This window comes from Hylaeus anthracinus, unplaced genomic scaffold (genome assembly GCF_026225885.1).
Source record: "Hylaeus anthracinus isolate JK02 unplaced genomic scaffold, UHH_iyHylAnth1.0_haploid 11980, whole genome shotgun sequence".
Lineage (NCBI taxonomy): Eukaryota > Metazoa > Arthropoda > Insecta > Hymenoptera > Colletidae > Hylaeus > Hylaeus anthracinus.
The window spans coordinates 776,882-794,429 of NW_026534328.1; the positions used below are offsets into that span (position 1 = coordinate 776,882).

The 17,548-nt window shown below is 34.2% G+C and overlaps 1 protein-coding gene across 1 annotated transcript in view; it reads left to right on the forward strand.

Moving 5' to 3' along the window:
- LOC128885254 (chymotrypsin-1-like) overlaps positions 1-17,548 on the forward strand; it is a 50,022-nt gene that overhangs the window by 1,991 nt on the left and 30,483 nt on the right. The window contains exon 2 of the mRNA XM_054139207.1: positions 3,370-3,492. Coding sequence (XP_053995182.1) covers positions 3,370-3,492 — 123 coding nt within the window. The remainder of the gene's footprint in view (positions 1-3,369; positions 3,493-17,548) is intronic.

Genomic DNA, 17,548 nt, shown 5'->3' on the forward strand with positions numbered 1-17,548 from the left:
TGTATAAGTCTATCTCTATATTTCCGTCTGTATACATTTATCTGTCTGAATCAATTTCTATATTTCTAAATGAATAAATCTATCTGTATAGATATATGTATCTATGTATTTATTTAATGCTCCCCTAAGGGTTACATGACCCCCGCTTCTACATACAATCTCCTTTCAACATTGCCAAATTACACACTTTACTTAACCTATTCTTAATTCCAAATCCTTATGCATGTCGCCTATATCTTACTTAACTCTATCTTATACCTATCCTTAACCTATCTTATTCAATAGGTAAAACCTAAAAACTAATTTCCAAGAACTCTAATCAACTCCCACGATATTTTTGTCTATATGTATACCTATCTCTATATCTCTGAACTGTACAAATACATAAAAATCTAAAATCAAATTTTCAAGGCTCCCAACCAATTCGTATAATAGAATCAGAACGAGATACATTTGCCCCCGCCCCTCTTCAAATTTCAATCCACCAGTAACCTCGATCACGTCGACGAGGACCGAAGAATCATCTGCGCCGTATTACAAGTAACACGTCGCGATAATAGGTCGATCGATGTACCGTTTGGAGTATCTTGAAGGGCCCACGGGACGAGATGTTTCATGGGAAGGTCAAACGTACGGTATTATAGTTGCTATCTGTCTTCGCGTATGTATGTCGCTCGGCAGTCAGAAACACTCGTCCAGAAATGTCACCCGCACGCCAGGTCTATAAAGGATTTCTATGGATCGGTCGCGTGCCACCAAGTGTATGGTCCGACGAGCTGTATGCAAGTGGAAATCGCTGTCTGCATTTAATCTACCACCGATTACATTCTAGACGGTTGTAAGTAGGACCCTTCGTAAACCACGCACAATGCTTTCGATGCCGAATCACGATCCGCCGGAGCTGCGGGCAAACGATCCAAATCTGCCACTAATGTGTGTACACGTTCGACGATATGAGAGGAGGGGAGAACGCGGTGTGGTTATGGTCGTGTAAAAAGAAGTCGTTGAATACTGTTGTACGTACAGAAATTTCTTGGAAGCCATCGCTAACACAAACTTATAGATGAATTATATAGTTTGTCATTAATTGAGGGGGATCTTAATATAAGTCTCTCTAATTATGGAACAATTTATTAGGATAAACTAACGTGTAGGTAAGGAAAAAAAGTGGGGAATTGAAAAAGAAAAACATTAGACGCGATTTTATTAAACAGTAATATGAAGTGTGCAATATAAGTAACTTATATAACTTATATAACAGTAATATAAGTGTGCAAAATAACAAAATATGTTGTAATGTGAAAAACGATATGTGAAGATATACAGAAAAAGAAAGAGAGACTTGTAATTAGATTTTAGAAAAGAAAAGAAAAAGAGAATGAATGCATAATAAATTGTAATTCGCACCACTAGTGGGAGTTACGTTAAGTTAAAAATGTACGGAAAGGATATAAGTTCATAATTATTTAGCAAAACTTAGTAGTGTAATATGGCATCTAATGTATCCTTAACACTTTAAATAAATAGGGAAGGCATCGCTAACATTCGTGAATGTACGGTGGGACTAGAATGTATTCGTACACCCATCAATTTACAAAAAAACTTTTGTGCGAAATTGTAGTTTCTTAACTTCTTTTTTTATAATCAATGATATTTTACATATTCTCGGAAGTCTCTAAGATAGATATAGTCCAAATAACATGTACTAGTTAATATAATTTTTGAAATTAACAAAAAAATGCGAAAAGTGGGTAAAAGTATAGAAGCAATAAGTATCTGTACGATTTTTATGACGAACCATTTATAGTAGAGTTTGTAACGTAAACACATTAGTTTATTGCTCCGTACGAATTAGAAAACATCAAATTTCCAGCAAGTACTTTTAAGAAAGGCTCTAATAGAGGAATTGAAGAAGATCCCACTCCGAATAACTAATAATTAGATTGCAGATCTTTTTGCAAAATAAAATCTTCGTGAACGTGCCTACAAAAATGGAACCTAAATAAGAATATATTTTATTTTGCATATACACTAGCCGTAAAAAAAAAACGAGACACTATTTTAAAACGTCATAACTCCGAGAGTCTTCAACCGATCTTCGGGAAACTTCGTGAGGTTTAGTTTTGAAGTGTCCTCTGGGTGTGTGCAAAGTTGCATTGACGAGAGTTGATGATAAAGGGTTAATTCACCCCCCTTAAAGGGGTAATGCAGAAAAACGGCACTTTAGAAGGGTCCAGGGGCGACGGAAGATGGTGAAAAAATCAAAAAAACCTTTGAGGCGACTCTGTTTGATGCCTCCTACAAAATGCACTCCTTAAAATTGCTCTCGGACAAACCCACCCCTCACAACACCCCACGCCCCCCTAAAATCCACAATTTTTGGACGACAGTCTCGATTTTGAGCTCAATGCATTCTCTGGACTCCCCTGATCCAGAAAATGCTATCACCCATACCGTGAACCCCATAGGCACCCTTTGGGGGGGTGGAACAGCTCGCAAATTTTCAACTCCCTTCGTAACGGAGCACTTCCACACATCAGAGGGCGATAAAATTCACCATGTTTGTTCCTGATACGTTAAGGATGAATGCCGAAATGGTCCCGTTTCGAAAACTGCTCCCAGAGCTGAAGGGAGGGGGGCAGAGGTAGGGGTGGCCCACCTCCAAGTGTAAGGGTTGGAACGTTGTTTCGTTGCGTGGATCATATGTCCAACAGTCCAGGGCATCGGCGCGGCACAGTTTTCATGTCTTTTTCCCGCGTGAATGGCAATAAAATTCGAAAATGTCAATTTTTGTAAAAACTCGCTTCTAACTTCAGGCCTATGTGCAGGGTGAACGCGTAACCCCACGTCAACACCGTTCACGGATTCGGACCCGCAAATGCTTTATTAACAGATCCCCAAAAAATCACATTTTTTTAATCACGCTTTTGTTGTCAAATCGGCGCATATTTCCTATAAATGTAAATTTCTTTTTGTTTAATGAAGTTTTAACAATTAAATAGTTGTGCGAATACTTATTGCTTTAATATTTCTTTTTTATGGTTCTCTTGGTTCTCTTCAGTTATTGAACATGCTATACGAACATTGTTTTTAGAACAAAAGAATAGCGTTTTGAAAGTAACAAATTTCACTCTTCAAATCGATGTATCTGAAGTAACATCTGCCACCACAATGACGTAGTAAAATGAAAATAACTTACCGAGTTTGAATAATTGGACATTTAATATGCAATAACCTAATACTACAGTCTCTGGAGACGTACAACACTAGCTAAGGGTTGATAAATCGCGATGGCATGTTTAAATTTCATGTGTCGATTGTTCTTCGAATATCAGCCTTTTCAAAAATGGCACATTTAACACTTGACAGGTGACGGTCCAGCCTTAATACACCACCGTTGTGAGTGGGAGGAAGCCAGGAGAAAGGGAAGGTGGGGGCGGCTGCTCGGAGAAGAGGCAACGAGAAGAGGGTCGTCGGTGCACGGTCGAGAGGGTGAGTACCAAAAGAGGACGAGAGTGAGAGAGGGGTGTGTCTCAACGCCTGGCCGCGACATCACCAATTAGTCACCGACGCTTAAAAACAACGGGGGGGGGGGGGGGGGGCCCACCCACCTTGCAAGCGTGCGAGACTGCATCCGCGAGGAAGCGCATTTTATCGCGTCCGAATGGAGTGACTTACTTGCATATTGGACGCACCCCTTCCTAGCGCCGCCCCATTCATCGTGGTACCTAATCAACTGTAGTACATACACGATCGCTGATATCTAATTGGATCGCATTATTACACGATTTCATTTTATTTACCGTGCTCGAGTTTCAACTCGAGGGGTAATTTTGTAAACGACATCTACAAAAGTAAAGCAATTTATTTATTAGTAGACTGCGGAAGTTTATGCACGATAAATATGTAACATGCATATGCAGAGTATGCATGAAAAATATCCAAAATATCCACGAAAAATATGCAAATTATGCACGAACAATTTGAATAAAATGTAGTATAATAAATAATATATTAGTATGTTACAGAATATTCACTATGTAGACATATACAAAATACTTTTCACAATTATTCTGGTATATTATTAGGCTGTTCCGAAAGTTTCTTTCGCGAGTTGCACTTAATTATTTTATGTGGTCGTGTTTATATAAATAGACAATCTAATTTCATATATATTCATGTTGTAACAGTAATGGAGCAAAATGAATAGTGCACAATACAGTAATGTAACATAAAACATAAAATATTCTGCATGTATTACTTATTAATAAAGCGAAAGAAACTTTTGGGACAACCTAATATAATTCGCGTGACAATAAATTACGAGCATTTTTTCCAAATTTAATGGTGTTAGTTGGTGGCGTTTGTCTGTCAAAATTAATTTATACGAGGTGAACGATCGCTCTATGTCACACGAAGTAATCGGTGCGTATTTAAATTTAGACCAACATTGTTCCGGCACACTTATTAGTCCTTGAACGCCCTCGTTATTTAAGATATTAGAAAGTTTGCGATACTGTAAAAAATCCTACATTCTTTTCTAAAGTTCATTTACATTTTTTTCACCAGGAATAAAACCTATAGTTTCCAGTTTCCGTATTATCCAAATATATATGCAAAATATATCTGGCAAGGAGCAGCAAATCAATGATATTATAAAACAAACTAACAACACTTATTATAAACAATCTGAAATATACAATTATCAAATCGATCGTACCGAGTATGAAATGATATTTAATTTTGACATATTTCAATAATTACAGTATCGAAATTAACAAAGTTTCATAAAATGTCTAGGTAAATTTCTTCAAAACACAGTTTTATTTTTTTATTTTGTATCCTATTTTTCATTGGAAGGCTACTGGGCATTTTTAAAATAAATTATTTGAAATATTATTATGAAATAATTCGTTATTTGGAATAATTGTTACTACAAATGAATCGATATTATTTTTATTTTCAAGTAAGTGTTATTTCTTATTTTCATTTCGAGTAAATTTGCTCGAATAAAATTTACGCCTGGTGCGTACACAGATGGAGGACAGAAACGTGAAATGAAGCATATGCTTCATAAACATATGTTTAGTCTTCTAAATGTTGTAACATGTATTTTAATTTTTTATCTACACCTTTGAACACGTTCCCGTATATTTTTGTATATTTACAGTTGTTATAGCTGCATAAATATACGCAGTCTAAAATAGCTAACTATAAGATTCAAGTGTTGATTAAAAACCGTTAATATTCGTGCTCAGATAAACAGAATTTTTCCGATTCATTGATCTCGTTACTGGAAAAACACGTATTATTTTCTTAAGGTATCTAATGAAGAGCTAATCACACAACCTTTTATACAAACATGTCTCATATTTATGAAATACAGGATAGTGGTACAGAAAAGAATATATATAGAGAGGTCACAAAAATTCCAGACACCTTTCAAGCTCGTTTACCGTCTGGACATGAATATGCCTCTGGTTTCCAGGTCCGAGCTGTAGATAAGGGTGAAGAAATGAAGTGAATACAACAAGGGGGTGCCGTAGTCAGGGGTCTTGTGTGTAGCATAGCAGCTGCTATTGACACCTCGATACCCTGACTCAAATGGAACCAACCAACTCGCGTTGCACGGCATAGCTTTGCTGTATAAGGTCCAAGAACGCTTCTGTGTCCGTAACCTTTCTATCGGGTATGTTGTAGCGATGCCGTTTGTATACGAGCACGATATACCGTCATTCCGACACACGATGCAATTGAACAAACTCTCAAGACGATCGTCTTTTCTCCCATGAACAAAATCCGTGCGCGGGTTTCCTCGCTTTTTCTCAAAAAACAATGTTTCTTTGGTCCTCAGGGCAACGTGCGCAGGGGACCCGCGTAATTCGTGTTGCTAGTACACGTTTAATTAAGTACACAGGTGGATTGCAAATGAATTTAGGTTCTTTCTATCATTTGTTAATAAAGGTAAACCCTTTCTTCTCTCCTTTACTTTAATAACATGATTGTTTTAATTTTAGGTATTCGTGTTATTCACGTTTTCTCAGTTTGTTCCTACTCAATTAAAAGGGAAAAAAGGGTAACTTCATAATCAAATAATGAAAAGGTGAATTTGCTAGCAATCTATCTACAGTACTGTGCAAAGATCATTATGGTGCATTTCTGGTACATTACACAATTTACTTTTTAGATTTTTGCTGCTAAAAACAAGACTATAAATTTTGATTTTGCTCATATAGTTGATTTCATCATTATTATTGTACAGTGTACTCCACGAAATTAGATAAAAATAGTATAAATTCAGAGCGGAATTTAATATTTAGTACTCCTTTACAAATATATTTACATCATTCTTCTTTTATTAACATAGATTTATTTAAGTGTAATACAAGTTTCATATGGTGGCCTCATTTTTAAAATATAATAAATATTAAATTTGCCCCTGAATTTATACTATTTATATCTAATTTTGTACAATATACTGTACACTAATATTGGTAAAATAAAATTGTAAACCTCTGCCTAGCTAGCTCCCACCCACTTAAATAAAATTTAAGGAAAAAATTGCATAATAATGCACTATTTATGCGCTCTTCAAATCCGTAAGAAAAAAGTTTTGCGCTCGCTCCGTTTAATGCAAAAAAAATTGATTTAAGTTGGGGGGCTGAGTAGGTTGCCAGTAAGCCCCCCACATATTAATGATAAGCAACATTGACAGAAAAACATGCAAGATTTATGCGCTAATTATGCACTATCGTACAAGAACAATTTTGATTTTTGCGCTTCATCCCTTAAGGGACTTCCCTCTTCGTGCAAATGCAAGTTTCGTATCGTAACTTGCTAATTTTCTTTCTGGTGCAAATATAAATTTTGTCTCCGGACTTATTAACATTAATAAAATGACATTATTCAATTATCCACGACAAATACTCGAATTAAGTGTTATTATTTAGATGATTTTAAGTTTTGTGCTTCCTTATTTCAATTTTGCAAGTCGTTGACGTTTGCTTAATCAATCTAGTCCTAGTGTGTGTGTGTGCGCGCCCTGTGTGCGCGTGTGTGTACATACAATTATTAGCATATATTATTTATACATTAATGTATATCATATAGTACATGAAAACACTGTTACCTTTTATAATAAACTGTTTAGTTAGTAATATTAGCAAGTTACGAGATAAAACTTGCATTTGCACCAAGAGGGAAGTCCCTTAAGGGATGGAGCGTAAAAATTGGAGTTACTTCAATATAACAGCGCATAAATCGAGTATTAATCGTGTACTTAAAAGACTTCCCTCTTGGTGCAAATGCAAGTTTTGACTTGTAACTTGCTAAACTTCAAAAAAGTAAAAAAATTACGCCAAGTACATGAAAAAGTGGAGGACTCAAGGATTTATCATAGAAAAATAAAAGATCCCCATAAGAACTACAAGAAAGTAGAGAAAGATGTGAAATCGAAATGAGCTGCCAGTACATGAAAGTCCTTTCCAAAATTACAAAAAAATAGAAGATCCACATTAATTAAAAACTACAAGAAAGTCGAAAATGATGTGAAATCGAAATGAGCTGCCAGTACATAAAGATACTTTCCAGCAAAGTGCAAAGGCGACATTGTACAACACAATGTAAAATTCGGTGGTTTCCAACTATGCGCAGCTAAAATGCTGTGTTCAACAGTACGGACGTTCAGATCTTAATGACAATTCATGGAAAGTGACTGCTCCACACTTTGGCGGTGAAATGAAGAAGCTAAATAGTGTATCATCCACAAACTGAGGCTGTTTAAAAATTCGCCTAGATGTCCGCGGCCTGGAAGTCAAATGCTTGGCGTGGCCAGGCAAGGTCGTTTCGATGAATAAGAATTATTTTAAAACGCAAAATAATGAAAGTGTACTTATATTGTCAGAGTTTTAAACTGACAAATTATCTGAAAACTTATGAGAGGAAAGGTATCGGTGTCGATGAATGACCTTAGAAATAATTTAAAACGCAATACAATGAAAATGTACTCATATCGTAAGAGTTTTAAAATTGACAAATTATGTGAAAGCCTGCGGGAGAGAAAGTATGGGTCTTGATGATCTGAGAATCCCTTGCCTGGCCTACTATTTTTATCTAATTTCGTGGAGTACACTGTACAATAATAATGATGAAATCAACTATATAAGCAAAATCAAAATTTATAGTCTGTTTTTAGCAGTAAAAATCTAAAAAGTAAATTGTGTAATGTACCAAAAATGCACCATAATGATCATTGCACACTGTAGATGTACTGTAGATGTAGATTGCAAGTGAATTTACCTTCTTTTTACCATTTGTTAATAAGGATGAACCCTTTCTTCCCTTTACTTTACTAACAACAAACTGAAGAGACTTGATAAATACGAATACATAAAATATGTTTCATCGAGCGCGTTGGATACTTATGCACAGTTTTGACAAATCTACAAGGGCACATTAGTGACAATGTCGTAGTGCAGATGTGCGACGCGTATCAACGCGCAATTACACCGTTCCCGTTACATTAATTATCCGCAATGAAAAGATCACAGCGCGTCACGAAGAATGGATAGTTCTTTGTCCATGATACGCTCGATTGAACAATTAAGGTCCCCGGTGTTCTTTCGAGGGTATTCGCAATAAACAGTCCGCGCTCTCGTTTCGGGGACTCCCTTCGCATAATTCCGTAATTAAAACGAAAGAGGACGAATAACAGAGCGGTCGCATATTTTGGATCCCGCGTATTTGCATAACCTGCTTCCGTGCGCGCCAGGTAGCCAAGTCAAATAGAGACAAGATAGCTAATGTCGCGGAAACTTTTTATTGCCGATACAAAGAGCCCTAGATGTAACATTAGCGATGCTGCGAGAGTTGGGAAAACCTACCGTACTTTGTACCTACTAAGTGGAAGTGCCATGATTTGACTATCGTTACGACTCGTTGTTATTATAGTTTAGACGGAGCGTTGTATTAGAAATATTCCAATTTGAATACAAATCCTGGATGAGAGTAGGTTCTTTTGTTCAAGATACACGAAGGCTTTAATTACACTAGTTTAAAAAATAAAACAATTTTTATGTACATTCAATGCCATTATTTTTTTCTTATGTACGAGGTGTGATCAAAAAGTAAGGTGACTTTTTATTCTTATCAACAAATATTTATTTATTCTTCAATATTTATATTGTCCCCTTCAAAGTAGTCCCCCTCAGATATAATACACTTGTGCCAGCGCGTGCAGCAACGAATGCAGCAACATAAGAAAAAAAAGAAAACGAAAATCGACTGTAGGTATCCCGCAAAATTCAAAAAGTCACCTTACTTTTTGATCACATCTCGTATTTTGGCCTGCTAAACACGAAAATCACAATGAAAAAAGGTTGTATGCTGTTTTATATGCCGACGCTGTAACAATATGAAACTCACAACTCGACACTCATTTTGTAAATTTCCGATCGATTCCATGAAATGATTAGACGCGGCACAAAATTAGCAGTGAGAAAATATAAGAATAGCAATACTAAAATTACTACATGGTTAATTACTAATTAACTACGGGCAAAATTATTGTTAATCTTCTCATATAATATTGACATTCGATAATAAAAGTGAACGAAATGAGTTAAATAAACGTTTTCTATATAAATAGGAGGAAAATACGAAAACAGAGTAAAATTAGAATTTTTGTACCTTTTACTCAATTGTTCATATCTTCGGTATTTATCCATAGATTTTTTTCCCCAAAAGCCTGTTTTCTTCGTAAAAGTGCGATCTATACGTAAACAATAAGAAACTGGACATAATTTGACAGTTTCTAGTTTTGCTAGGCGAGAGAAAAAATTTTTGTCTTTTACTTTATCCCAAAAAAACGAAGTTTCTCATATATTTTGGTTCACAACACTTAAACTACTGAACCGATTGGAAAACAATGTGAGAAGCAATTATTGGAGATTCGATTACCTTTAATATGGTATCTTGTGCGATGCAATTGAAGGTTTTAGACTCGAGTTTAAGGGACATTTTACCAAGTTTATTGGAAAATATACCATTATATGTCCATACATAAATCTGGTTTCACCATGGTTACTGCTCTGCTCACTACGCACATCTAGGAAGACAAATACTGAACAGACAATTTTGCAATCGATGAATTGAAATGGTCGTAGTGGAGAAGTTTCGTGGGCGCTACGTTCACCGGACCTTACGCCGCTAGATTATGTATTTTCTATGGGGTACACTAAAAAACATGATATACCGTAAACCATCAACAATCCCAGAAAATATGAAACAACGAATTTGTGAAGCATGCATTACGCACAGTGGAAAAACAATTCAGTGTGCAATATCTTTGATCGTTAATAGATTGTAATATTGTATCAATTTCAATGGATTCGATTCCAAACACTTACGTTACTTAATGATGATAGACGATTGCGGTAAGCATACGAAACAAATTTATTCATTAACTGTTAGATTTAGAGGTAATAAAAGTTAATCTTTTTTTACTCAAAATTATATGTTCTTCGATAAATTGACATAAAAAATATAGCAATCCATGTAAGATAACAAAGCTGACCTTGAAATCTCAAAAACACTACAACCTATAAAAGGAACATATACACTACATAATGTGCTCCTTAAAATCATGGAACTTCTGTATAAAAAGTTTTTTCATGCAACGCATAGAAGTTTAGAAGTCACGTAGATCACCCTGTATTCGAAATTCTTAAAATTGGCAAAAGAACAATTTCTAAAATAATTTTTAAAGCAATTTCAACCATTTTATTTTGGGTCCTCGCGTGACAACAAACTATTTTAAAATTCACGTTCATCATTAATTTTTATTTACAGATATTAGGATCAACTTTATTACATTTCACGAAATTTTATATTTCTTTGTACTGTAGTCATATTGCGGATTAATTGCCTCGAATACCTTTACAATATACACTACTGGGCGATTCTTGTCCGTTCACGTGTCGGCGTCGTTCCTCTGACTGTTCCTCCTCAATAGAGGAAGCACAAAAGGGAGCACTGGAGTTGGCTCGTTATTATTACTATATACGCCCATGCGAGACAGTTATATCTCTGTATAACAACGTATGTGTGCCAAAGAGGACGTTTTCCCAATTATTACGGTGAAAGAATGGCTGAATGTTCTCAAACTTTTCTCGATAAAAGCCGCAATTAATAATTCGTGTATCAATAGAATTGTGTTCTTTTTAGCATAACTCGGTAATCAAACGAACGTACGATGGGATTTAAAATGTATTTTAATTAACTTCTTTCTTTTAAAAATCATAAATCATCTAGTTTCAGTAGATACAGCCAGTCCCATAAGTATTCGTACCCTCTATTGCATATTCAAGAAATTTATTTAAATTAACTCTTACTCCCTAAATCAGTTTTTCCTGAAAATACAAACAAATTGTATTTTCTGTACTGGAAATATGAAACAATTATAATAAAAAATATATTCAGATGTTCTTATACTTCAATCAAAATTTAATCAAATTAAAAACTATAATGAAACAAAAAAGAAGTTTGACCATAGCTAGTGAAGTTTTTGTTAATTTCTTTCCATATTGAATACAGGGTTTGAATACGCAATTGTTTCAAGTCATAAATCCGTTATTTTTGCATTTACGAAAAAATGGCAAAGGAAAAAGATAAATGGTTCAAAGAGCACTACATCTGTAGGTCTTTAAATTTTTTTTAGATGCAGTAGTACATGTGCAATTAACAATTGTATCATTTTTTTAAATAAAAATGCATATTCTTGTTTACACAGATCGATTCTTCTGTTCATTCTACGTAAAAAATGATTAAGATACCATGGCAAAAATATATTCAAAAAACGTCTTCATTGAAGAAGATGCTCCAACGCTTCTTCATTACATTTTAAACATCTCTGATAAGGTTTTTTTATTTTTTGTGTGACTGAGTTTAAATTATCTGCATCACACAACACAAAAGTGTCGTACATATCTTATTTCTCACTGTTAGTAAAATACAGTTTCTTGTATTTAGTAAAATACAGTTACACTTTTTCAAATTCTTAGTTTTCGTACTCGAGTTACGATACGTGAATTGCTACTGAATGATGAAATGCTTAATCGTACAAATCAGTTTCTGTTATGATAACAATGTCGAAAGGGTGTTTACCTTTACAAGCGTGTTTACCTTACTAATCATGAAGCGTTTGAGCATCTTCTTCAATAAAGACATTTTTTGAAAATATCTTGAGATCTAATAATTTTTTTACGATGGTACTCTAATCATTTTTTACGTAGAATGAACAGAAGAATCGATCTGTGTAAAAAAAAAATATGCATTTCTATTTAAAGAAATGATACAATTGTTAATTGCACATGTACTACTGCATCTAAAAAAAATTTAAAGACCTACAGATGTAGTGCTCTTTGAACCATTTATCCTTTTTCCTTTGCCATTTTTTCGTAAATGCAAAAATAACGGATTTATGACTTGAAACAATTGCGTGGGCCACCCTGCATATCAGCCGCTTGTAAATCATTTCATTTTTTTCCTCAGAAACGAAAAGGCATTGACAAAAATGCTGTTCTACACAATATTCATCATTGTTATGGAATAACCCAAGAAAAATTTCATCAAGATCCGTGACGTTAGGTCCGTAAGGTCCCCTCGTGGGAAACAGCAGAAAGTGATTTTAATAAATGCGTCCAATGTCCTTTGCAAACATATCGCGCGACAAGAAATGATTAGAACGCTATAACACGAGCTGTATTGTATTTACATTCGTCAGAGTTCATAATAAAATCATGGGTACCCCGCGGCCAATATGCCACGCTGTTAAATAAGCATATGCACACAGGGAAATAAGATTCTCAGGTTCGGAGGGTCCTTGCTCGAAGTCTTCTCGGTTTCAATGGAAAATCTATGTATAATGTTCTTCCCTTTTTCCTCTCGACGCGTATCACGAGACCTGGCTGCGTGTCGTTTTGGGGGACAACGTTAATTTATACATCATAAAGCGCCGTACGCACGAGGAATTACGTGTCGAGCGATGTGTCATAATAAAATTCTCGACTTCATGTCAGCCAATAAGACCACTGGCATTATGCCCGTTTCTATTATGCCGTATTATTGTCGGTCACCCCGAAGAAAATGACTGATGACACGAAACCATCATACAATGCCAAATGGCAAGCAGCCGTGCGATCTTCCGTTTCAAAATCACCGAACGAAGGAAAAAAAAAGAGAATTGAAAAGAGGGTGAACGAGAAGTGGGCGGCATAATTCGATCGTTTCCGAAAATGTGAAAAAAAAAAGTACGTAGGGGTTAGAATCGGTTAGGGGTTCACTTTTTTTTTAGGGATTTTTCCACCTTTTTTCTCGAGGGACAAAATGGGGTAAAATGGGGTAAAATTTGATCTCGCGCCCAGCCGAGCTCATTGTCGGTGATCTGACTGTACCACCATTATTAGGTAGCCTATCCATGAACATCCGGCATCCCACAAATGTGCCAGACTAACCGACGCCTGTTACAAATGCCATGGACGGCTATTGGAAGCTACTCGGTGTAGAATGGTTGATTGAAATCTATCAAATGCGATTACAATTAATCTGTTATTGGTATTATGATGGAATCTAGTAGAATTGCGAGCTACTCTGATTTGCTGAAGCAGTTCTGGTAGAGTCTTCGATTTTTTACGGAAATTTAGGTACGCGAGAAAATTTATTCATGCGATTAAATACACGTCACATCGTGAATCACGTGAATGTATTTACAAGAAGGAAATCTCAAGTACTCGCAATTCTGGATGTAAATATACATATATGAATTTTTACATTTTTGTAACTTTTTTTGAAATTGAATATTTATATTAATAATTATATCAAATGTACTGTAAAGTAATATAATGTATTTTCCTGAAAAAATAAACTTATTAGACGATTTCAATGAAGGAATGTAGTCCAGTCTAGTTAAACATTTGAAATAAAAATGTACTATGTAGCAGTTTCTTTGCATAGTTTATATATTTCATTCGTAATTCATTACATAGTTTATACACTTCATTTCATTTTTAATAATAGCTCATAATTAGATTGCTGATCTTTAAATATGAACTTTACTTTCAATATTTGCATGCTCTATGCATTTTGTAGTTTATTGCACATTCAAATTTCCTATAAATGCATAAAAATTGGCAGTCTACTAATAATAATACAAATAATGTAATGATATTTTTAAGTATACTAATACTATTTCATTCAAAAATGTCTTTAATTACATAGGCATTTGAAAATATGATACCTACTAGTTGATACTAAACAACAAATGGTATTTGAACTGTTGAGTGTAATGAACAAATTGAAATGTATAAATTATACAAAGTAACTGCTATAAAGTACTTTTTTATTTTAAATGTTTAACTAGACTGGACTACATTCCTTCATTGAAATCGTCCAATAAGTTTATTTTTCGAGAAAAAATATTTTATTAGTTTGTATTGCATTTGTCATACATGTTCAGAGAAGTTGTGAAAATGTAAAAATTCATATGTATTTATATTAAATTTGTAATAAATATTTAAAGAGTTGCGAAAATGTTGAAATTTATGTATTTGTATTTAGAGCTGTACTTGTCCGTAATTTTAATCATGTGATTCACGTGTATATTCACATGTATTGTGTTTACTAGGGATGTGCAAACCACTTGACATTCGGGCTTAAGTCGATGTGTGAAGTTAGCCCAGCACTTTTCGAATTTTTGATTTTTTTTAAAGTGTGCTACATTGTGCTACGTTTGTGCCGTATTGTGCTGTAAATTGTAACTCTGTATACAAAAATTTTTGATAGCTCCGCACTTTTCGAATTTTGGGTTATTGGTTTAAGGTATTTACGAAAGTTGAGAAGAAGGCAGTGTTATCTTAAACTAAAAATATTATAGATTAAGTTGGCATATAACATGAAAAACGTGAATGATCTTGGTTTATGGTTTGGGGTAACTGGAAAAACTGCAAACAATCAAAATTTCAAAATGTATTTTACTGGACTAATTGATATCTATTTTGTTTAATATCGTAATTTTTAAACGTAGTATATATATAAATACCTGAAAAGTACGAGGAAGGAATATATTTAACATGATTATAGGTCACAAACAATTAAAAGGTGTTTTATAAGAATTTTCTAAGCTTATTCTACGGCATCTATTCCTTAGAACAGATATTCTTTATAACAGATTTTATTTTATTTTCTCGAAAACAAGCAGGCGTTGATAAAAATCATTTTGCACACAATATTTATTAGTGTTGTAAAATAATCCTAAACAATTTCATCAAGTCCCCTTGTTAATTGTTACCTGTGTAAACATTGAAGTATCGAACGTCGATAGGTACTTCGAAAATGTTGGGGGTAAAGATAGTTACTTGAGATTATCAAATAATTTGCAACTTAAAAAACATTTCAAAAGAGGCTTTAAAATTTTGTTGTAATAAAGTATGCCTATTAGCGGTGCCTATAATGAACACTTAAACATAATCATCAACCATGTTTAGTTGTAATCATGTGAACTTCAATTCAAAATAAAAATTTCATATAGCTTCCGGGACCATAAAGCCTCCTAAAACTAATACAAAATTGGCAGATTATTCCAAAAAACCAAAAAATTCTAATAGAACACAAATTTAAATTTCTTGAACTGGATTACAACTTCACGAACCACAATAAAATCTTTACTAATGCATCCAAAACGGAGAATGGAGTGGGATATGCTGTCATCACTGAAAACACCGATATAAAACAAACCCTACCTAAAACTACCACTATTTTTACCGCTGAAGCCTACTGTACGAATACAGAAGATTTGAACTACAAAGAAGGAACTACAACCTAAACCCAGAAACAGCACTAATATCCCAGAAACATGTACAAAATACCATCAATTACCTCAAGGACACCAAACTTTACGGAAGTATATAGCATCGTTAATTAATCAGAAACCCAATCGAATTCGTCGCTAATTACCATGCTGTAGATGCGACGTAAAATAAGTCCATCTAAAAAAACAAAATTTCAATATATTTTCCGTACCATTTGTGTTTTATTATATCAGAATCCTGAAGCCTTGGAAAATCTTTTATATTCGATTTATTCTTGATGTATATTTGGATTACCGAGTTCTTTTACTCTTAAAATAATTTTACTTCGAGTTTCTAGTAAAATGTATAATCACAATAGGTCCCGTTCAATGCGCGTTAAATATAATCCCCATAACATAGTGCCCTCTTTTTGCCAGAGGCGTCGGGGTTACTAAAAGGCACACTCCAATGTTTGACCAAGCTGCGCAAATATAAACGAACATCGTGTATATCGACATAAGAGGAGGACAATTCGAATGTGCTTCCAGCCTCCCTGTTGGCAAACATTTTAACAGGATTAGAGCACACTTACCGGGGCTAATCTGACCAAATAGTCCTATGGGAAACCGCAAGGTTTAAGTAGCTGTCATAGAGTTGTCGGCTCTGCGTGATTTACGCTCTACCCAAATGTATTTCGAACAAAAGTAAATGTTTCTCCTCAAAAAAATCCTTGGAAAACACTGGCAGGTTTCCAAAGAAGTACTTCGAAAATTTTTGGAATAAAAAATTGAAACGTCAGGAATATTAGGAATATTTATTTGGGCCATATTGTAATGTATTATAATGTGAATGTTGGATGAATGTTTATATTTAAACCACTAGGTATGTTTGTATGTTTTATAGTTGTCAGTTATGTTTATCAATTTGTGTTAGTAATTTATTGATTAGTCATTCTATTTGTATTGCGATTTGATTTTGTCTGATATATTGTGTGTTATCTTGGAATTTTGACAGTTTTCGCCGAACCTCTAAATAAATATCCTTACAATATTAAGTAGCTTACTATAACTATTAATTTTCTAATTTATACTATTACTATTAATTCTAATCAACGTTTCGGTAGACACTTTTTGATTACACTTTTGGATAAAGTAAGATGGATATTCATTCTATTTTAACAAAAGCAAGAAATTTTCCTTATAGCATAGTAAAATTGTAAATTCTAACCAAACGCAAAAACGTTGATATAATAACACCACTTTACAAAAAAAAAAAATGTACATTCCATGCCACAATCTTTTTCTTATGTATTTTGGCTTACTAAACTCGAAAATCGCAAGAAAAAATTTTTCTTTGGATAAGTTTTTTTTATATGAATTTTTGAATTTTTTTTTAATTTTTTTCTGACATACGTTCACATTTTAGGCCATATCTCGAGTTAGAAACCTCCGATTGAGTCGTGCAAGACGCTATTTTAAAGGTAATCGAATTTCCAACAGTTGTTTTTTACATTATTTTTCAATCAGTTCAATAGTTTAAGTGTTACGAGGCAATATATATGAGAAACTTTGATTTTTTATGCTAAAATAGAACACGAATATTTCTTCCATCGCCATGGAAAAATAGCAATTGTCAAATTATGTCTAGTTTCTTATATGAAGTTTACGTATAGATCGCACTTTTACAAAGAAACCAAGCTGTTGTTG